Source organism: Anopheles coustani, chromosome 3, assembly GCF_943734705.1.
Source record: "Anopheles coustani chromosome 3, idAnoCousDA_361_x.2, whole genome shotgun sequence".
In the NCBI taxonomy this organism is placed as follows: domain Eukaryota; kingdom Metazoa; phylum Arthropoda; class Insecta; order Diptera; family Culicidae; genus Anopheles; species Anopheles coustani.
Window position 1 is genome coordinate 54,346,138 of NC_071288.1, and position 22,097 is coordinate 54,368,234.

General features: G+C 45.5%; 4 protein-coding genes across 5 annotated transcripts; 2 read left to right on the forward strand and 2 right to left on the reverse strand.

Annotated features, from left to right (window-relative positions):
* Positions 1-395: 395 nt before the first annotated feature.
* Positions 396-2,627, forward strand: LOC131259821 (synaptic vesicle glycoprotein 2B-like). Of its 2 annotated transcripts, XM_058261414.1 has the most exons (6): positions 418-474; positions 575-986; positions 1,054-1,338; positions 1,400-1,814; positions 1,877-2,299; positions 2,369-2,627. In XM_058261414.1, exons 2-6 carry the CDS (start codon positions 701-703, stop codon positions 2,532-2,534), a joined length of 1,575 nt encoding a protein of 524 aa, XP_058117397.1. In that variant the 5' UTR covers positions 418-474; positions 575-700; the 3' UTR covers positions 2,535-2,627. The 2 variants fall into 2 exon arrangements, with proteins under 2 accessions (XP_058117396.1, XP_058117397.1); XM_058261413.1 differs by having other exon boundaries at positions 396-986.
* A 2,577-nt stretch (positions 2,628-5,204) lies between these two features.
* Positions 5,205-6,666, forward strand: LOC131259822 (uridine diphosphate glucose pyrophosphatase NUDT14-like). The gene is made up of 2 exons (XM_058261415.1): positions 5,205-5,531; positions 5,607-6,666. The coding sequence occupies exons 1-2, from the start codon at positions 5,339-5,341 to the stop codon at positions 6,047-6,049; spliced, it is 636 nt and encodes a 211-aa protein (XP_058117398.1). The 5' UTR covers positions 5,205-5,338; the 3' UTR covers positions 6,050-6,666.
* On the reverse strand, positions 6,159-10,928 carry LOC131259820 (NADP-dependent malic enzyme-like). Its single transcript, XM_058261412.1, has 4 exons — positions 10,644-10,928; positions 7,402-8,803; positions 7,026-7,320; positions 6,159-6,958 (listed from the first exon to the last, which is right to left on the reverse strand). Exons 1-4 carry the CDS (start codon positions 10,661-10,663, stop codon positions 6,795-6,797), a joined length of 1,881 nt encoding a protein of 626 aa, XP_058117395.1. The 5' UTR covers positions 10,664-10,928; the 3' UTR covers positions 6,159-6,794.
* A 1,560-nt stretch (positions 10,929-12,488) lies between these two features.
* Positions 12,489-20,652, reverse strand: LOC131258838 (suppressor of lurcher protein 1). The gene is made up of 7 exons (XM_058260222.1): positions 20,509-20,652; positions 20,338-20,409; positions 18,328-18,493; positions 18,065-18,182; positions 16,775-16,864; positions 16,404-16,669; positions 12,489-12,988 (listed from the first exon to the last, which is right to left on the reverse strand). Exons 1-7 carry the CDS (start codon positions 20,650-20,652, stop codon positions 12,858-12,860), a joined length of 987 nt encoding a protein of 328 aa, XP_058116205.1. The 3' UTR covers positions 12,489-12,857.
* Positions 20,653-22,097: the final 1,445 nt, after the last annotated feature.

The following is a 22,097-nucleotide window of genomic DNA, read 5'->3' on the forward strand; positions in this document are numbered from 1 at the left end:
TCACGAGCAATATTTTGAATGTGTGTGTGAATTGTTTTTAAAATTTGCGAAAACATAATTTGTTTGTGACTGCCAAAAAAAAACTGGTTTGGAAAAGTTCGTACGAACGTGCGAGATCGTTGTCGTAGTTAATAAAAGTGTATGTTATCTTTTGAGACAATCATCCTTAAAACCTTCGCAATTCCGCTGCACATGAGAGAAGAAGAGATGACGACATGTGACGTCCTCCACTCGACGAGTGACATCAGATTGTCTTAGCCAAAGAGTCTGCATGACTTTGTGCCAACAAACATCGCTGTAATTGTGAGGCATTCTGCCTCGTATATTGCCCCTGGGGAACACTTGTTGGTGGCGTACACCTTATTGGAGCTTACCCTGTAAGCTACCACAGGGCACGTTGATCGTTGGTTTACATTTGCCACAATTTTCGTACAGTCATTCATCTGCTCACGAGTTCGGGCGCCTGATAGGATGGTAAACCGCTAGCAGCACCGCTGATAAGACTCGTGTGCGGAAAGCAGTCCCTCGATTCGATGTTTATTCTGCCGACTTTAAATAATCGCGATCATTACAGCAATGCGCTCAAGCGACGCACGTTTAGTCGCAATCCGGAACCGTACGAACACGGTCGTAACAAGGCAGGGACAGGAGCTCGTACCGTGACGCACTGACCATTATAAAAAAATAGAACAAAACCCAGATGGCTCCATCGGCAGTGAGCATGGTGTTTACGGTGGACGGTGGGAAGCAGGCGAACGCGGCCGAAAAAGGACACAAACCGCCGGATGATGGGCATAGCTTCGATGAGGCGCTCGAGTTGGCCGGTTTCGGCCGGGTACAGATTGTCCTGTCGATCCTGTCCGGGCTCGGCATGATGGCATCGATCAACGAGGCCATGGGCATGAGTATCATACTGCCCGCGTCCCAGTGTGATCTAGATCTGGACGCGGGCGAGAAGGGAATTGTCGGTGGAGCCGTGTTTCTCGGTGAGTGACGCAGTGCTGTTCTTGTGTTTGGCGTTATCAACAAGGTGCACCTTCTAACCGCCATCAGGTACGATGTGTTCGTCCTACTTCTGGGGCTATCTGGCCGACACGCGGGGGCGACAAATCATCCTCAAGTACGCACTGTTTGCGACCTCCTTCTTCGGGGCGGTCTCCCTGGTGGCGAACGACTTCGTGTCGCTGCTGGTGCTCCGGTTCCTCACCGGGGTGTGTGTGGCCGCACCGGCTTCGACGGTGTACGCGTACTTGGGCGAATTTACCACGCCGAGCAAGCGCAGTCAAATGCTCTCGTTTGCCTCGGTTTGGGGTGGCGTCGGAATCGTCTATGTTTCATGTAAGCTTGTGCACTATACTGGTCTCCTGGAATGTCCTTACCATAATTCCTTCGCTTCTAGTGGCCGGTTGGTGGATTCTTTCGTACGACTGGGTGATCCTGATTGCCGGTACGTTCGAATTCAAACCGTGGCGCCTGCTGTTCATCATCAACACGCTGCCTGCGTTTTTGAACGGAATCGCGTTCTGCTTCTGCCCGGAGAGTCCCAAGTTCCTGCTGTCGCGAGGTCGCAACGAGGAAGCTTTGGAGGTGCTTCGCATGGTGTACAGGATAAATAAACGAACCACCAACACCGATGGGTTTGCTGTGACTTCGCTCAAACTCGACCCCGAGGATGTGCTAGCGCAAGAACAGAACGATACAAAGGAAACCGGATTGTTACGATCAATGGTTCAACAAACGGTGCCAATACTAAAACTTCCTTACCTGATCTACTTTATCATCTGCTGTGTGCACAACATCGGAGCGTTTGCTATGTACGGTTAATCCCTGGACTGTCCCAACTTACGATTAACATCTTTTAATTCGTTCTCTACAGCTATGGTGGGCTCGGCCTGTGGTTTCCCGACATCATGAACCAAATCTACTCGCACGGATCCTCCGGTGAGGCACAGAAGGTTTGCGACATTCTGCAGCGGAACCAAACCGCCGAATCGTCGTTCGTGGCCGAGCTCGAACTCTGTGACGACGAGGTCAAGTTCGAGACGTTCCTCTACACGCTGATATTGGGCGTGTTCGGTGTGATATACGCTCTGGTCACTTCGGCCGTGCTGGGTCGAATCGATCAGAAGGTCATGATGGTGTTCAACTGCACCGTAGCCGGTATCTGCGGCATCGCGCTACAGTTCATCAGCAACGCGTACGCCGTGGCCATTCTGTTCTGCCTCGAGATCGTATTCGCTGGCTACTGTGTCCTGCTGGTGAACGCAAACGTGGTACACATATTCCCCACGAACGTTAGGTAAGACTTTCGTAAGAGACTCTTCCGTTTCGGCATTATTTGACGCACTATTGTTTCCCCCTTTCACAGGGCGATGGCAGTTGCGCTGACGAATATGACAGGGCGATTAAGTTGTTTTGTGGCCAGTGCAGTGATTGGACTGCTCATGATTCAAAACTGTCCAGTCACATTCTACATGCTGTCCGGGTTGCTGTTTCTATGTGCGGGGCTAACGTTTTTATTGCCAAAAAAGTAACAGCGCTCTAGTAGGTCAACGTAGCTGCTTATCAAGTCCAAAGTACTTATTCATACTATCATTGTGTAAATAAATTAAGATTCCATGTGTCTTCACCGAATGCGAAGTTTATTTAAATTAATTTGCTGTAACGGGCCTTTTAAAACTATTTGTGCAGCGCCACCTATTGGAGAAAACAAACTAATCGACATAGTCGACATATCATATTTGACATCTAGTGGTGGACCGGACTCTTTTTGAAATTAAATCCGGTAAGAAATCCGAATCCCAATCTTTCAAATAAAAACAGCAAAAACAGCAGCGAGACGATAAAAACCTATCGTTTGAGGTCATCATGAGCTAACCTTATCCCATCTGGCCGCGTCGTTATGTTTCACGCAGAGTCTCGACACGCCGTTTTAAAGCATGGTGAATACATTTGAACAGTGGACGGTTAAGACTCACATCCCAATACGTGGAAGAATCTCGATTGCACCACATTGCATTCAATGTTTTCTCAGTTGGTTGGGCGTTGATCTTTTTTTTTGTATTTCTGCTGTACGGCAACATTTATGAATCATAAGGCGGAGCGTGCTGAAGGTCAATACGACCCTTCCCGTTCGTTGTAGGAAATTTGGTTCTGTCGCAAAAAAATATATTGTTACACGGGTTTACGAACACCTAACATGGTTTCAGTTTTAAATACGTGGTTCATGAAAAAACTTCCGTGTGTCTCATAAACATAACATGGATTTTCGTGCTTGCTTCTGGTAGAATGTTGTTGTGGATCTTAACTCCTAAACATTGATGGAATTTGTTGGTGAGCCGTTGCACCGTGAACATTTCTCGTGTTTAAGTATTTGTGAACAGATGTGCCTGCACCGACGTGTGAATGAAAGGTGGCTCGATCAGAACGCTTCTTAACGTTTTCGAGGGTATTTAGATGATTGCATTGGCAACACGACAGTTAGTGTGAATCGAATCGCAGACGAGCCGTGCTGATTTAGCTAGTCGCCCAATACTACTACCCAATTCCGACACCATGAAGCTTCTGACCATCGCTTTAATCACCATCAGTCTTCTTGCAGTGGCATTTGGGCAAACGGTTCGCACCACGTGCACCCCGCGTACGCGTAAACTACGCACGACCACAACGCCGCCCCCAGAGACCCACTGAAGACGATCCTTTCCCAAGAATAGCACCAAGTGATACAGATGACCCAGGATTCTTCCACATGAAATCTAAATAAAAAGAAACAGTGAAAAGCGTCTAATTTGGCGCACTTTCAGATCTTTCGACTGCATTACATTTTGTGTTATCTCCAAATCTGAATCCCAATCCGTCATACCATGTGTGAAAATCGAACTTGTGGGTTTTTATATCATTTGTTAACATTTGTTGACAATCTTGTTCCAAGTAAATTTAAACGACACGACACAGTAGACAGAAATACTCTAACCCTTCTTGAGAAATAAGCAGAATCTAACTGATTTACTCAGTTTTATACGATACGAGTGCATTTTGTTTGTTTCAAATTGAATCCGTCATGACTAAAACAGTAAAGCAAGTCTTTTTGATGTTTTGTTCGCACTTCCATCGGGGAGTCTTCCTCCGCACTTTATCGCGGAGCTAACATGTTTTATGTTATGAGACCATTTTTCTGAATATGATGTATTTGAAGCAAGATTATAGCGAAAGGTAAGAAACCTGGTACTAGTACCACCAGCTGGCATGTACATCTGACATCAAATTCCCAAAGTCGCTTAAGGCTGGCGTCATTGCTTTACCGCACGATCTTTTGTCGGACGACAGGTCCGCCAATTTTTCTGTAATTTTTTAAATTCTAAGACGATGAATTTTATTATTTTTCTTAGATGAAAGGCACAACTCCAAGTTTATAAAGTCCAACTTTGTTGACAGCTAAAATCGGATGCGTCCATCCGAAAAAATCAAATGATTTTGATTTTATCGTGCGAAGAAATCGTGCCGACCTTGCAGCTGTCAAATCCCATACATTTTCGCCTGTCAAAACATCGTGCGGTAAAGCACTGACACCACCCAGCCAGCAATATCTGTCAATTTTTGGTGACGGTCCGCAATCGGGTCTAAAGCAACCCGTAGACGTTGCGAACTTGTACGCGCGAACAATTTGACAACCAGGCATTGCCTATGTTAAGGAAAGGAAAGGAAGATATAAGAGGATATCTTCCTTTCCTATCCTTAACATAGGCAATGCCTGGTTGTCAAATTGTTCGCGCGAACAAGTTCGCAACGTCTACGGGTTGCTTAACGGAAGCACGAAAGACCGTCAATCCAAGCCGATGGGTGCACGCACACATGTAAACACCTGCTTCACGCACACATAAACATCGACAGTCCGCTTGCGGCGGGGATTTTTCTTTTACTCGCCCTCGCCTATGTTTTTGACAGATATTGCTGGCTGGGCAGCCTAACCATGAGAGCTGTTTAATTCCAGATCAGAATGGAGTTACCCACCACTACTTTCCATTTGTGTCAATTTGAGAGACAATCCTCGAAGAAATTAATTTCCTCAAAAACTACAAGCAATGGATAAATCTTCACTTCCACAAAGTTGTTGGTCTAAAACAGACCTTTAATTTAAGGGGTTAGTTTTTAAAATCGGTTTAGGAACTAAAAAGTTATTTGCATTTTGCTATTTTTGATTATAGATTGCAAGTCTGTCACGTTTTGTTTACCTTTCATAAAGTAACTGCCAACTGTTTGTTTAGTCGATACTGCCCGTATCGTAGCAATTTTACCAGTTTTCCAGCGGTTGCAGCAGTTTTCCTTCGGCGTCATCAAAATGAACAACATAACCGACATCCACTACGGTCCTCTGCCGGCCGATTCGCCGTACGTTAAACCATTCCGCTTTCATTACACGCAAAACGGCAAACAAAAGTCCTGGGACCTGCTGAAGGTACACGATTCGGTGTCGATCGTCATCTACAATGTGACCCGCAAAAAGTTGGTTTTCGTAAAGCAGTTCCGACCGGGTAGGCAAAACAGCGATTATCGCCCCAAGGACATGGTTATCTAATCCAGATTTCTTTCGTTTCATGGTCCTCTAGCCGTGTACCATGGCATCATCAGCAGTGACGGTGTGCAGCCGGGCAGCATCGATATGACCAAGTATCCGCCGGAAATTGCCGTCACGTTGGAGCTGTGCGCGGGCATTATTGATAAGCCGATCTCCACGATCGAGATCGCCCGCGAGGAGGTGCTGGAAGAGTGTGGTTACGACATTCCGGTCGAGCGCATCGAGCATATCATGCGCTACCGGTCGGGGGTCGGTACGTCCGGGTCCGAGCAGACGTTGTTCTACGCGGAGGTAACGGACGCGGACAAGGTTTCCTCGGCTGGTGGGGGCGTGGACGATGAGATTATAGATGTGGTCGAGTACGACCTCGCGGAAGCAAGGAAGCTGACGGAAAAGGGCACGGTCATCACCAGCCCTCCGTCGTTCCTGTTCGGCGTGTTGTGGTTCCTGACGAATCGTGCCCCAAAGAGCTGAGTTCTCTGTGATAGCGCCAAGTGACCGTAGAAGAAGAGTGTCCTTAGGACGTAAATCGCTTTGTTGGAAACCCCAACAATAAAAAAGAAACACACACAAGCTTGTACCATACTTTGTGGTTCGTACGTCAGATAAAACGAATCAATTTATTTAAGACATACTTTCCTAACAAGTTAGCCTTCGCTTTCCTGCTTGTACGAGTAGGGTTTGTGTAACGTACATAATTTGACGACAGAGTGTAACATGCACAGTCATTGGCGGTCCTGTGGACTCGTAACATCGTAATTTCCACTATCTGCTGTTCCTTCGGTTTCCGTTCATCACGCATTCCATACGGGTGCCATATTTCGTTAGGATGAGACATTTGCTAAGAAACCAATCACAACACAGGTTTCTGTTTTCTTGGTAGCGGGATCATATCTAAATAACTATTTTAAAAGGAACATCATTGCATTCGTTCAACTCTACCTTCTTTCGCGCGCGCGCTTGAAATCGCAGCTTTCCATTATTCCACCGCCATCCGGGGAACGTTCAATTCAAGTAAAAAAAAACCTCACACACACACACACGCAAAGACCAGCCAAAGAGCGCGGAAGATTCGTCATCCTCCGAACGTGGCGTGCCGTTGGGTCACGGGCCGGATGTGATCAAATAAATAAATGAGCTACGAAAACGGTGACAACATAAATACTGGTGGAAACTGATGCTGAAACAACATGGGTCGGGCGGGATCGACTGAAACCATTTACGCCTGTAGCTTGGTTGGCTTGATCTCTCGCGTTTTCGTTGCCTCTTCCTGCTTCGGCCACGGCCATGTGACGGGCATGGCACTGGCGTAGTTGTAGTCGTATAGGTGCGACTTAATGTATGCTTCCTTATCCTCGGGTTCCGGATACGTCGATGCAAGCCCTGGAAGAAAATGGACAATTGAAACACCCTCAACGCAACAATGGCCGAATACGGCCGTCCTCTTTACCCTTCTGGTACGCGTAGTTGGTCACACCGACGGCGATTTGCATCGAGCACTCCTTGATGGCACCGAGCGGTGGGTAGAGCGAACCCTTCTCCAGATCATCCTCCGAAACGTGGTCCGCGACGACCTGCGAGGCAATAAGGAACATGTCCTCCGGGATGTGATGCGTGCCGGTTACGATGACACCGAGGGCTACACCGGGGAAGATGTACGCGTTGTTGCCCTGGCCAGTGATGAACGTTTTTCCACCGTACTTGACCGGCGGGAACGGAGATCCGGAAGCGAAAATGCAACGTCCCTAAAACGAGAAGAAGTTGCATTTTACTATTCATCCATGGAAGTGGGGGCTTACGGAGGAATCGTGTGTGATTTTCATTACCTCTGTATTATCATACGCCGCCTGAGCTGTACACTCCGCCTTGGAGGTAGGATTGGATAGGGCGAAAATGATGGGCTTATCGTTGTGCTTGCCCATCGTTTGCAAAATTTCCGGCGTAAATGCGCCACCGACCGCGGACGCCCCGATCAGCACGGACGGTTTCACCTCCTTCACCACGTCGGCAAAGTTCTTCATAACCGCGTGGTCTTTGGCATAGTACGCCTTGTGACCGCCGAGCCGTCCCTCGGGCCTACCCTTGGCCAGCAGACCGTCGATGTCGAACATCCAGATCTTATCGCGTGCTGCCTGCAGTTCCGTACCTTCGGCCTGCATCGCCTTCACCACCAGATCGGCAATGCCGACGGCAGCCTCGCCCGCGCCCAGGAACAGGAACGTGTTTTCCGAGATACGCTTGCCGGTGAGCCGCTTCGAAGCGAGCAGTCCAGCTACCGCTACCGAAGCCGTACCTTGGATGTCGTCGTTGAACGTGCAGTACGTGTTGCGGTACTTGTCCAGGAAGCGGAACGCGTTGTGGTTGCCAAAGTCCTCGAACTGGATGAGCGTGTTCTGACCGTACCGCTTCACAACGGCCTGCATGAACTCGTCGATGAAGTCGTCGTACTCCTTGCCCTGGACGCGCTTGTGTCGCAGCCCGATGTAGAGCGGATCCTCCAGCAGATCCTTGTTGTTCGTGCCCACATCGATCACGATCGGGAGACACTGGTGCGGCGGAATGCCGGCGAGGGCCGTGTACAGTGCCAGCTTACCGACCGGAATGCCCATACCGCACGCACCGAGATCGCCCAATCCGAGAATGCGCTCACCGTCCGTCACGACGATCGCGCGCACGTCCGGCTCCGGCCAGTTGCGCAGCACATCGAACACGTGCCCACGGTCGTTGATCGTCACGAATAAACCACGCGGGCGGCGGTAGATAAGGCCAAACTTCTGACACGCCAAGCCCACCGTGGGCGTGTACACGATCGGCATCATCTTTTCCACGTCTTCCGAGATCAAGCGGAAGAATAACCGCTCGTTACGGTCCTGCAGGTCCACCAGGTATAGGTACCTGTTCAGGTCCTCCTGATAGCGTGAGATCGAGATACGGCAGAGCTCCAGCTGCTCCTCCTGCGACTTGAACCGGGCCGGTTGCAGCCCATGGATTCCGAGGATCTGGCGCTCCTCCAGCGTAAACGCAAGGCCCTTGTTTAGACGCGGATCGCGCAGATGATCGATACCCTGCACCATCGAGGGCACGATAATGTCGCCCGTCACCTCATGATAGTCGCGCGTCTGGATAGCCTGCACGGCGGCCGACGTGGCGGCTTTGGTAAGCGATTTCTTTGGCGACGCGGTCACTACCAGGGTGCGCAGCGCGTCCACGGTCTGTTTAGCATTTAGTCTAAAACGAGAAGAAAAGATTCACCATGAGCGCAAACCCCGTTACCGATTACCTAACGATTCCCAGAGCGACCGCGGTCTAAAAATAAACCAAGCCCGTTGTCAATAGTAACTTTGCCAGAGTGATCGAGAATTAAAGGGCATTTTTGACCTCTTTGTCGAGGGCGCGACAAACCATCCTTGGGATAGGTTCGACACCGGCTAGAACTCTAAGGTCGAGGTTTACTCGGTGTCATCTGGGGTACTGTGCCCATCTGCTTGCCGTGTTCTCTATTAATAGGCAACCGATTGTTGTGGGGAAGTGGAAACGCTTAACAACCACGGACCATGTTTCAATGCAGGCGAAAATAGATTATCTCCGCGCCGACTGCGATCGGTCCGGAAAGGCAGAGCGAAGTGGTCCGACTTTGCATGCCGCTTGCTTTTGCATAATCCAGTGCGGTAGGTCGATACAAGGAGGCGGCGATACAACAAAACACGATAAAACTGGATCAGTCTGGAACGTCGCGTCCGGATCGGATGGTGTGCAAAATGGTCAGTGTCACGATAACGGTGTTAATTGCATTCGTCGGGCACGCGCCCTGCGCTTGATTGATCCCCTGGGCTTGGTGTTATCAGATAGCGTTCGATAAGTGACCTTCCGTACGTGGTTGTTATTGATTTTCTGTTTTCCACCCGACACGATGGTGGTTTGTTTACACCACGAGAGGCGCGCATTTTCCTTCCGTTCGCATGCGCAACGTTTGGAAAGACTGGACCTGGGTAATGTCAAACAGGTTATTTCCGACCATTTCGCTCCGGCGTACTCCGTCGAAGGTTGCTTTTTCACCTGCTTCCCTAAAATGGTGATGGAAATCGCGCGTGTTGTCAAGGTCATGTGACAGTTGTCCAGGCCAAGATTACGGAGCACCACCATGGTGGTTGGGAGATAAAACTCAAGTGGCTGATTATGTTTGCTTTTTGCTCACGGATTGCTTCCCCCGACGACGGGTTGTGTCACGTTCTGCATACGAGGTCAGCTGAAACGAAGCAAATTGGGGAAGGTGGCTAGCGCAATTTTTCCATTGCGCCGCTGTTACATTTCAGCACCACTTGGTTATCAGTTCGCATTGAAATGTGTCGGCCAGATGACGATGGCCTCGACAAATGGAGGGGCACATGACGACCACGCGCGTGGAGACTTAGTCATCTTTACTCGCCGTTTTAATATCCAACGCCTGCTTTGTTGGGGAAATTAACATCGTGGTGTGTTATTCCGTCGATGATGTTCGTCCCTCGGTCGGATCACGTTGCACAGTATCAATTATTTCAATTGTATACAAACATTACCCTTCTTTTCGCTTCTTCTCGCCGTTTTCCTCCAAGACAGTCTCTCTTACCAAACAGTTGATCCGTCAAAATGAGGTCCTATCGTCTCACCGCGTCCCCCCCTTCACTTTTCAGTTCCACACATGTTTGGATATCTCGGGAAACTGTAGTTGGATACACTTCAAATTATTACGTCATCCTTTTTCTCGCCAAACACACACGCACGCATTCTTTTCTTTGCGAACGCATCACACCTCTGTTATTCGCTGAATATCTACACTTTATATTACAATAATCCTCACGGCAGCGCGTGTGGTCATTTTCCACAACCGACAGCAATTCCCCTTTTAGAGCAAGCGGTCACAAGACATTTTTCGGCGCTACACCAAGGACACGCGGTGTGTAGGGAAAGGATCCAAGGGCTAGACAATCGACATTGTAGCGAAGTGAGGGGGAATTACCCTTTGAAAATTCCCAGCAGACGACGGGCAGTTACGCTTACCGAACCAGGCGACAGGCTTTTCTGTACTTACATAACGCTACGGGCCTGCATTTTCGTCCTTTTTGTCTCGCGGTACGCTTTGTGTTACACCTCAGGAAGGAGAGTTTTCGACGACTGGCGTGACTAGCACCTCACGTTGACTGCCTGTTGTTGGGCCTTTCTGCTGGTTCGGTGACGAAAAGCGGCGCTCGTGGAACGGTGGCCGGAAGCGGATGCAGTGAAATGACCACCCGGAAAATAGCGTCGATGACCGGAGGTTCCTCTCGACGAGTCCTGGTATCCAGCAGTGACAGCGGTCCAACGCAAACGAACTCGACTCGCTGGTTCCGAAAAGCGGACTGTCAAAAACAAACGCGATTTTTGCGACTCGCATCGCGAGTGTGACTGAGATAACGATAAAATTGAGCGCAAAAGAGCGAGGTGGATAGAGTAGGACGGCACTAGCACGTTGGCAGTAGACAGAGAAGGTCAGCGAAAAATGGATACCACGATACGTGGAACAGCTGGTTCGAAGGTGAGGCTTCGTAGCGTCGAATCAATTGAATTATACAAAAAATATTCCCTATTCTATGAAGAAAGGAAAACTAAAATACTTGCTAGTAGCCGTCCTTTATTTTACAGTGCTATTAACATATTAGCAAGCCGATTAATTTACAAATTTATTGAATCAGTTCGACGATAACGATATACGGCAGCATCTTTCTCTTTCTATTCACTATATCTATGTTGCTCTATCCACATTGCATGTTTTTTTATCCTTGCATCTCTGTCTCTCCGAAGTATCGGCTTCGGTTTTTTGATCTCGCTTATTTTCGCATTTTAGCGTTTGGTTTATTGTCAATGGAAGAAGCAAAAAATATGTTGAATCATATTACAAACTGAATATGATTAGTTTGTTTACGGAAGCTGGTTACATCCGACTTACCATGTCCCACTGGAGTACAATTCAAATATATAATTTGTGTACACAAACAGTCGGAACGAAAGGCGAAGAGCAGAATCACGAAATCACGAGAAGCGTGTTGCTGTGATAATCACGCTTCATCACTACTCTTTTTCGGCGTTGAACGCACTTCGCTGCTCCGCGTTGTTTTCGTTATCATTTATCGCCTCCACTCGGATTCCGTGAAGATCCAGTCGAGGCTGACGATTTTGTATTCTTTTATTTTATTTCTGTGGATGCTGATAGTAAGCATCCACAGTGGTTTCATGCGTTCAAGTGATAACAAGTTATTTCGCCAAGGTGTAATAATGCTACGTACAATGAAATATTGATACTAAAAATTTGCTATCAAGAACCAGACAATATTCATAAAAATTTGTCAAATTGATCTCAATTCGCAGCCCACGCTTGATTTATCACGGCTATTGTGTGCTGTGATCTGTAGCCCAATTATCGATCGTGTTTTGGGTAACGGCAATTAATTTCAGTACCTCAGTGTTGTTTAAAAACAAGACAATTTTGTTTTGTACTTTTCTTCAATTTTCAGTAATCCCTGCGGATTCAGCTGTAATTTATGGCCTCATATTGTATTTTGTACCGCTTGCTTAATTTCCAATTGTTTTGCCTCGTTACTGATGTTTACTTTTATTACAAATACATTTAGTTAAAATAGTGTTTCTAGAAATGTTAAACGAATGATAAAATATGATTTTAGTTCGCGAACGCAATCCGAATGTCTTATGATTCAATGTATAAGGAGTGTAATAATAAATTACCTCCCCAAACCATTCAAACCTTATAATATGTATTCTCTCGTACTTACCTGGTTCTTCTAAACTAAATAAAAGAAGAGTCAAAAATGCAGAGATTTCTGCAACGTCAGAAAAAATGTTATGTTAAATACACGGAAATATATTTTTATTTTTGTCTGTTTACTGATTTTCGGACTTTTCATTATTTTTATAAAATATTTGGCTTTTCCACATTTATAAAGTCTCCCATTGGCTAGAACTTTTACAAAGAAAATAAAATGCAAGATGTTTTCCATTTTACTTAAAATTATCCCATTCCCTCATTCCATCCCTATCGTTCGATACATCGTTTGTTATCGGATAACAGATCCATCTTTCGAGGGCTCCCGCACTCCCGTCTGTCGTGAGATTCTCGCTAGGCACTTTTTATGCCGTTCATATTATTTGCGTATTCCTGCGGATCCTACGGTGCGCTTCCTACGGAAACTGATAACGGAAGCAATTTGGGTTCACGGGCGCCCGTTTGCAAGGTTTTCCCCCGGTGGGGCCGTCAGTCTTGGAGGAATTTTATTAGCTCTAAACCAATGATCCTAATGATGCAAATGCCGGCTGTGGAAGGGCCCGTAATCAGTGCTACCGCCGGGGAAAGCACCAACGCTCCTAACAGCATCGTCGGTGGATCTGTGTGGGTGGAATGGGTTGGAAAAAAATAACAGCTGGCGAATTTAGTTATGTTGCTCACGTATTTGTTTGCATGCTTGTAGATGGGAGGCTATGCCAAAAGAAAAATACATATGTTTACTCGAGGAGTTATTTTTTACGTCGGAGTGAGAACCAAACCGTTATTAGTTTGAGGTCCACATGGTTTGATGTGCAAATGTTGTTCTACAGTGTGCACAAACATATTTCACGAGGCTTAAATAAATACTGGAAACTCGGTTTGTTCATTTGTGGAACGTGCAGTGGCATCGTGGGGACAAAATACGCTAGCAAGTGCGTTGTTTACACAGAGCCATGTTAACGAATTTTAAACCCAAACTAGCGGTGAAACAAATCACAGCGTTTTAAAGGGATTAACAAAGTGTGAATAATCTTTTACTACGAAACTATATAAAATTCTCACGATATGAATGTTAAAGTTGCTTCACAAAATAAATTGTCCTATAATGTTATTTTCACAGGCTTAAGTCGGGTTTGGGTTTCAGGATGAGTTTTGACACGATAAATGTCTGTGTTGTGTAATTTTCTGAAGTGTTGTCAAACAAGGTTATTATTACAAAAAAATATGATAAGAAAAGTTAGTCTTGTTTTCGGGGCTTTTGGCTTTTCGCGTTAAGCGACGGCTAGACACAGCGGTATTCGCACGAATATTCCCGCCGTCCAGCGGGAATCCCGCTGGACGACGGGAAACTCCATATGAAAAAAACGGATTTCCCCAAGGAGCGCCAAATTGACGTTTCGACCCGAACCCATGAAAGTTCCATACAAAAAAACCCCTCCACGACGGGAGAGCTACCCCGCAACCACTCCGTCACCATTTGACATACCCCTCACTTCCTAATGACAATCCAAATGCTGTCTGCTCTATCGTTCCGTCCTTTTCTCTCGCGTTATATTGCCAACAGCATAGACTTGTGTGTGTGTGAGCAACAGCCCGTTGAGGAATTGTTTACATTTTAAAATAACCGCTCGTCCAGTATGTTGTAAAAACTTGGTGTCTATTTTGTACAAGAAATCCCTTGAAAATGTGCTTAAAACCGAATTAAAACATTTGCGAAAGAATGCTGTTTTCTATCGTCGATCTGACAATGTCTGAAAAATGTTCAAAACGCAGCAATCTACAGCAAATATTGAAGCTGTAGCTGACAATATAGTGGAAGCAGAAATTCTAGTTGAAGATCGAGATGGAGCTTATGTGGATGAAATGGGGTTTCAACGCTATTTATTAATGGAATGTGGAGTAAACATCAACGGGAATCTAAGGGCTATTATTGCAGACGCTCCAGCAAGAGCATTCATAACAGGTTGACTACAAAACTTATCAGCAGACAATTTCACATGTATTTAATTGTTCTTTCATTTAATTTTCACAGGTGTAGTAGGACATGTTGATTATAGGAGTTGCCAGAAATGTACTGTCGTAGGTCACTACGGCAGCGTTGCTCGCACCATTGTATTTTCTGGGACACAACGAACTGATGGAGGATTCAGGCAAGGCGCCTATCCAGGACACCAAAGAACGATTACACCTCTTTAAGATTTATTTTTTTACATAGTCTAGGATGTCGTGGTAGCGGATCGTTTGCATCTTATCGATCTTAGCATCATGAAGCGACTGCTGGTGGGCTGGCGAAACGAAACACTGGGAAAGAGAAAATGGGACCAAAGTCAATGTAAAGTAATACCGCAAGCCTTGCAGACGACAAAACTCATGCAACTAATGAAAGAAGAGTTGTTCTCTGATTCACTTGCCAGAAATCGATGGCTTAGATGCTGGTATGATATTAATGGTTGTGAAGGTTGCGTTTGAAAGCTCCTTCTAAAAATAAATGATACACAGTATTTGTCTTATAAATGGCACAAATATAAAGTTATATCTTTGTAACATGATTTCAATAATTACCGTGATTTGTCAATGCTGGTGGAATTTGAAAAGATACACAGTGACGATGGAATGTCCTGAGTCGGTTTTCAGTTGTTTCGGTGGGTTTCACATTGATTGTCCCAGTGGATGTCGTAGCATGAATACTTCCACACTTAACACTTTATTGGCGTGTGCTTTCTGACCAAAACATGCTGCAGTCACCGTCAATTGAGTGTTAAAATCTAAAAAAACAGCACAATAGAAAAATCAAACACATTATTAAACTGCACAAACTTCGTCGAATTTTTCAACTCCAACCTCTAGTTTCATGATTTTATACTACGCACCTTATTTCGCGCGAGTGCAATTTTGAGAAAATGTATCCATCGTTACGTAAAATAAAACAGACAATCAACAAGACACTTTCCAACATCGCCGATAGATCAACCGGTCTGCGCATCGTATGGTATGTATAACGATAAGTGTTCAATCCTCACTAACCAAACAATAAAAATTTCTCTTCAACAGCTACCACCAATGTAATCACTACCACTGTGTTAACCACGATCGCGACAGTAAAAAAACGAAAGAATATCGAATCATGGTGCATTACAGGTAGAGGCTAGGAGAGGGAAGAGGAAAGATAGCGGAATGAGGAGGGAAAACAGACCTAGAGAGGATATTATTTTTGAACCTAGAATGATAATTTTTTTCGAACCCACTATTTTGAATTTGAACCCACCATCAAATTTGAATCTGACAGCCCGTCAACATCGCTGTCAAATCGGGTCGAAATTTACTGCGCATCGTGCCCTGGACCGACCCGTTTTCGACGCGAAAACGGGTCGGACTAGGCGCCGGAAATATTTCAAAAATCCCCTTGGGTCGTTCCCGCTATGTTTAAAAAACGCGAAACTACGACCCGGCGGGAACGGACGCATTTGCTTAATTGAAACGTTTCATGAAAAGTTTCATTCGCTTGCTACAACAACGTCGGTATGGGCAACGTATATGAATGCGGCCGATGTTGTTGGAGAGAAACCAAAATGCGAGTAGTCTTCGACGCAAAATTTTGGAGGAGGAACTCAACAACACCATTCATAAACTTTATATTTGATAATGACTCACAATTCCACTTTTACCTGCCGCCAATTTAGATCACGTAAACAAACTAAAACGTAAACAAAGCTTCACTTTGACAGATCGGACGAATAAGCTCGTTCCCGCTGGATATTTTGTCGAATCTGGGCTACTTTTTCCCGTTCCCGCCACCGGGAATTCCAGGCAAGTTTAAACAGCGGTTTACACGGTAAGGGTATGTTTGAAAAATTCAATATTGCGCCTTACGGTATGCAACGTGCACGACACTGTTAACCCTTCATAGCAAAGTGGTTTCAAATCGTATTTTTTTGTTATGCATTTACAGTTCAACAAATGGCGAGTTTGTTGATTTGCTTTTTTCATGTTTTCAAGCGGTAACATTAGAATGGTGGGGTATTGCTTTGAACCTACCGTGTATCCTGCTGGCGACACTGGTCGTGACCTTGCCGATCGTCACTTCCACCCGCTCTGTCGTCACCGGTGTCGTCTCGAATGTGTACTGCGCTCGAAAGCCGGTAGCATCCAGACGATCGTTCGACACCATAGTGATGCGAAAGTACCGTCCATCCGAGCGGACGTTGAGATCGCGCCATACGCCGCAGTACATGCCGTACTTGCGATCGCGTGTGTTAAAATTAGAAAACTCCACGTAATCGCTGGCAGTGTACTCGTCGCAGCTGAAAGAGAAAGCCAGGACCACCGATCGGGTTGAACGACTCGTTCGGGGTGAGTGGGGGTTAGCCGGGGAGCGGTCCCCCAATGCCACCGAGAGGGATACTTACGGCTGTATGCCTTCTATGTCGAAGTACGTGAAACGGATGGAAACGTAGTCATGCGCAGCGCCGTGGAAGAAATAGTTACAGATGATGTTTCTTTTTCGTGTTTTCCAGTCAGCAAGGCAGTATTGTTATGGAGGGGTTAGGAAGATCAGAAAGAACAACAAACTTCGTTATGCGTCTTTGTGAAATGAACAAATTATTAAGAGTTGTATGTTCTGTTTCGTTTTCATTTTTGAGTTTATCGTAATTGATGTAATATTTAAGCCTATTTCTTCTCCTTCTTCTTGGCATAACGATCGGCTTCGGTTATGCCTACCGGATAAGGACTTATTCCGTGGTTAGTCAGCCTTCGCGTAGTACAAGGCAGGGTTCGGTCTTGGTAAGAATTCGATTCCATTTGAATGTTTTAAAAATTCATATAAAAATTCATGATCACTACTCGAGCCTTCTCTACCATCAATGAAGCTGCTGGTAGCGATGCGAGTCATAAGAAATGCGATGCGAGTTCAAATGGGTTCTGGTTCGGACAGGAAAAATATATCTTTGAATTGAAATATTTAAATATGTTAAAAAAATGTGTTCGCGTTCGCGTTCATTGTTTTCAGAAATTAAAGAGAACTAGTTGTTTCTTCAACTTATTTAATTGCCCCTCATTTTAAAAAATAATTTTGTTTGTTCAAATCTCTAAAGCCATATACACGCTGCTACCGTAATTTTCTACAAACATAACATTTGACTCAGCGTTGTTTATGGAAGTGATGTCCAAGTGTAATAAAAAATTGGTTCTTAAAGAATTGAAGGGATTGAGTTTGAATATTTGCAGCGATGCAATTTTCAAATGTCAACCATGTGGTAAGAATTGTTGGAGGAAAATAAGAAAGCTACTAATTAGTTCGAGGCATTTATTGAGTTATTGTTTTCAACATGAAATGTAATACTAAAGTTTTCTTTAGATGTTCTTTCGGAAAATTTGATATGACAAATTATTTTCTTGTTGCGCTTGTTGTTGAGTAAGCAAAGCTTTAAAGTACCCCTTAAGCAAAGCGCTTTTTACGCGTCACTTATTTTTCCGGTACGGAATGAGGTTAAACCAAAAATGAACCGTGACATGCACAACGTAATGGAAATTCGTTAAAGTTGACAGCGGCCATCAGATGCAAACAACCCCGAGATTGACAAGGTGTTCAGGTCGGCAAACAACTGAGCTCACTCGACTTAAAAATAAAATTCCGAACTCATCGGAAGCCCGAAGCACCGTTTAATACCGTAAACAGCAAAGGTGGGTTTGCTAACCTTGGATATGCTCCGGGAAAGTTCGGCGACTGTATCCATCCCTGGCTGCTGGCGTTTTTGAAGTAGTGGAAGCTGCACTCGGACTGCGTCGGCTGATGTCCCGTAGGAATGCCAAAGTCTGGTCGGGTTGGGGAGAGCGCGGGGCGCAAGCGGAGCGGACGAAAACCAAACAGATAAAGTAGAGAACAATAAACAATGTGCGGTGGAAGACAATTAATCACGCGGGCTTGCGGCCGCCTTCCCTGCGGAGGGACTTTACGCACTTGTGAGAAAGAAGAAGTCCCCGTTGAAGCCCTTGTTTTCCGTGTTGTTGAAGCTGCTGCGAAACTCCAGCAACATCCGTGGGCCGTTGGAGAGGATTGGCTTTGGCAGCGTGACACCGCAAAGCGTCTCCACGAGCTCCTCCCGGCCGTCAACGATGTAGTAAACCTGCGAAATAGGAGATGGCAGATCGGTCATCGTGTGTAAATAATCACATGTCTCGAAACACGAATTTTCGATGTTGGATAACATTCTACAGATCAACGTGAGGACATAGAGGTAGCAAAATAGCCAATAAGCTGTAGTGAAAAATAAATTCGACCCACTTTTGGAGGGAAACCAGGTCATCAATCTCAACTTCAATTTAGAACTAAACAACTCGAATCAATATCAGATGAATAAAATGAACAACCCTAGTCAATCTATTGCATAACATATCATATTCGATTCGGAGTATATTTGTACACCACAAAATCAGTGGGAGCCCTCTCCTATGAAATACTCCTTAACGAGTTTTCGGGATTCTACGGACGGTTTTTGCTTTCTCTACCATTAAACAAATAAAAAAGATTTCATAGGAATACTGAATGATCGGAATATGTCTAGATGTCCTTACTGATGATGAAACAAACCATGTACGGATATACTTTTTCATTATTTCCTCATTTTTTATGCATTTTCTACTATCTCTGAATTAATATTCAAGAACGCTGGCAATTGGCAGAGATAATGGCAGGTTTAGTTTATGACGACAGTATTCCTCGTTAAGCTTCACGCTTGTCGGTTGTGAAGCATATTTTCCAAATTGTAGTACGCATCTGTCTTTTTTCATTTGAAAGCATATTTTAAATTTAAAATCTAAAACTAATCAAACAATAAATTTATTTCTTCCTAAAAACAGTATTCCCATAGATAAGCTATGAATATTATTCATTTCTTTATATTGTTAACTAATAGAGATTAATAGTACGGATACTTAGTTCATGTAACTTTGTATGTTTAACGAGTGCACACTGCAAAGCGCTTAATACGGTACCTTCATGGCAGCCGGTTGCAAAATTTCTCTAGCAAAACAAAATGGTATCGCGGTCGTTCGTTTATGGTATCGGGCTTGTTTCATTATTTTCAAGGGTTCACTTAAGCTTCTCCATTTTCCGACTGCTCTTGTATGGCAATCTATTCCACTAATGGAACGAACTGCACTTGGTAGAGTTCGAGTGGAAAAAAAGCATAGTTGAGCACATCGTTCATTTGCATATCGCGTAAAACATGGTTGACGTGTAAAAATAGATCTTTCACATTCAGTTATGTTTTTCTATTAAAATATTTGATTTTCACCCAATCAATCATAGCAGTGTGGTTTTACATTTGGCTACATTGTAAATACATCAAAGGTAAATAATAATGGATCCTATCCTATTCACCACATATTGAATGTATTAAAATTGTAATCTACAGAGTGGAAAAATAATGAACAGATCACACCACAATACTGCCATTCAAGTTGACAAAGTATGCAAAATCAACTCGTGAAGGTACAATCGGAACGGTTAAATACATTCGAATGTAACGATGTATATGTTAAATTACTCACAAAACCTCCGCTGAAAGGCATTGAATTATTTAACAAACTTTCCTCCATGGTGCTTCCTTGGGGAAACAAATTTCCCGTATGCCATGAATACGGGAGCGAAAAGGACGCAAAGTGTCACCCCACGTTTGTCAGCTCGGAGTTTCATTACGCCAGCCTGGGTTTATTTTTTCTCCGTCTGGAAGGTGTGGAAGCTTCCGCATTAATAAACACAACGGAAAAGGAGTTTATCAACCTGCCGTGTGTTAAGCCCCTAACGCAAGTTCTCTCCGCTGTATCCTGTGTCACCAGATACCGTCGCGTACGAAATAAATGAAATTGGCTCCCGGTTTGAGGACGGCTTCGGTGTGGTGAAGGCGTGAACCCACAACAATACTTTCCACCCTCCGTCGGGGCAAAGATGTAAGTGAAAATTAATTACCATTAGGATATCCGTGTCACCGCATTCGGTCGGGCCGAGCTTCGACGGCAGTCGGAACTCCGAAAAGATGATCTGTGTGGAAAGAAAGGGAGGGAGAGAGAGAGAGGGAGAAAGAGAAAGAGACTGACAGTGGGATAAGATGTATCAAACTGGGAAGGATTCACAGCTTACCTGAATTCGTTCCGCTCCATCGCCGACGAACTCGTACAGCTGGCAGAGACTCGACGGGAATAGGCCGGAGTGCTTCGAATGGGATGGTTCGATGCTGCCGTTACGGATACGGCTCGAGCTGAACACCAGCCGATTGCAACCCATGGAGCCTGTTGGATGTGTTTTTGTTTTTTGTTGGAATGGATCGAACGAAAACCAAATTAGTTTCAAACCTTCCGACACACGGATGTAAATGAACGCTGGAGATTAAAATGGAGCCCGCCAGCGCCGAACGATTGGGACAAACGTGTAAATCGTTAATTAAATTGTGCGGGACACACAATAGAGTCGGTGGTACCGCTTTTCCCCGAGCACTATCTCGACTCGGCAGCGATAGTTTATTAATGAAGCAGCTTACAACGCAGCCCGGTTCGCTGCCTAACACACGGGCCACCAGGCGCCTCCATGGCTATCGAAGCTGGGCATTTTGTTGAGGGTAAATTCGTGCGTATCATTCCCAACCGGCTCGGTGCGTGCGTTGATTGTTGTGAAACGCAAATGGACGATAAATTGTACGCCGAAGGTCTCAGCCAAGGGTATATGATAGGGATTAGGGGGAGCCGATACAAGGTAACCTGAAACTGTATGCAAACTATAATCGAATTACAAACGAGCACTTTCCCCGTTGGGGATTTGAGTGGTAGGCGGTGGGTAGGGGTTTTGGGTTTGATTAATCCCTGCTTCTGAAGGTGAGCAAGAGCCCGTTCTCTTAAAAATAACTAATCGTGTTTTTATGAGCAATCACGCTGTGATCATCATCCGTTCGCCTTTCGATCGACGGTGTCGTGTTATCGAGAAAAAAGGACAATAAATGCTCACTCTTGTTACGGATACGATGACAAAGAAATAAACAAAAGCGTTATTTTTAGCGGTCATGATCAACACTTGGAACGGAGTACGTCCCCGCGTGGGGTGGCCGGTTTCCTTTCGACCTTTACCCACCCTCTTATGACCCTACAGTCGTTTGCTTTTGCGTCACGGTTGATCGTAAATAGAATTCCGTGTACTCTTCACTTTCTACATCATGCCTTGGTTGGTTTGTTTTAGTAAATTATTTTCCATTGGGAACATTACAATCTGTGTCAAATTGTATCGCCTCGAGTGGAAAAGCACCCTTTATGCTGGTTCGATGGAAGCTGGTAGGTGCGCGCACACCTTTTGTGGTTGGCTCGGGCCAGGAATAGCGGGCGCAGATGCACCGCGAAGGTACTTTGAACTTCACATTGGATCATGGTCAATCGATCGATCAAAACAAACGATCGCGCGGGCCAATTATCCCCCTCGCCCGAAAGAGGATCATCCCCCGAGGGATTCCACCACCCGATTGCGGCCCTCTCGCGCGAAGCCACGTGCGATATTTTTAAACGCCTTCCCGCCCATCCGCCTCCTTCCACCCTCGGGAGGGGCACATTCCATCGGGCTGTACCCCCCAACCCTAACCCGTCTGTCATCTCCCTTTCGCTCTCGATTGCGCGACACGATGACGTGCGAGGCGAGCGGACCGTAATGCGCCGCGATTTGCCGTGAGAAATACACGCTACAGCATAAAC

Coding starts and splice junctions, on each gene's coding strand:
- LOC131258838 (XM_058260222.1), bottom strand. CDS start 20,652: ATGGGTTGCAATCGGCTGGTGTTCAGCTCGAGCCGTATCCGTAACGGC. Junction 18,494..20,337: donor GTGACACGGATATCCTAATG/GTAATTAATTTT, acceptor CCTATTTCGCAG/GTTTACTACATCGTTGACGG. Junction 12,989..16,403: donor TGTCGCCAGCAGGATACACG/GTAGGTTCAAAG, acceptor CCACCCACACAG/ATCCACCGACGATGCTGTTA.
- LOC131259821 (XM_058261413.1), top strand. CDS start 701: ATGGCTCCATCGGCAGTGAGCATGGTGTTTACGGTGGACGGTGGGAAG. Junction 987..1,053: donor CGGTGGAGCCGTGTTTCTCG/GTGAGTGACGCA, acceptor AACCGCCATCAG/GTACGATGTGTTCGTCCTAC. Junction 1,339..1,399: donor CGGAATCGTCTATGTTTCAT/GTAAGCTTGTGC, acceptor CTTCGCTTCTAG/TGGCCGGTTGGTGGATTCTT.
- LOC131259820 (XM_058261412.1), bottom strand. CDS start 10,663: ATGCAGGCCCGTAGCGTTAT. Junction 8,804..10,643: donor ATGCAGGCCCGTAGCGTTAT/GTAAGTACAGAA, acceptor TTCTCGTTTTAG/ACTAAATGCTAAACAGACCG. Junction 6,959..7,025: donor CAACTACGCGTACCAGAAGG/GTAAAGAGGACG, acceptor ATTTTCTTCCAG/GGCTTGCATCGACGTATCCG.
- LOC131259822 (XM_058261415.1), top strand. CDS start 5,339: ATGAACAACATAACCGACATCCACTACGGTCCTCTGCCGGCCGATTCG. Junction 5,532..5,606: donor CGTAAAGCAGTTCCGACCGG/GTAGGCAAAACA, acceptor ATGGTCCTCTAG/CCGTGTACCATGGCATCATC.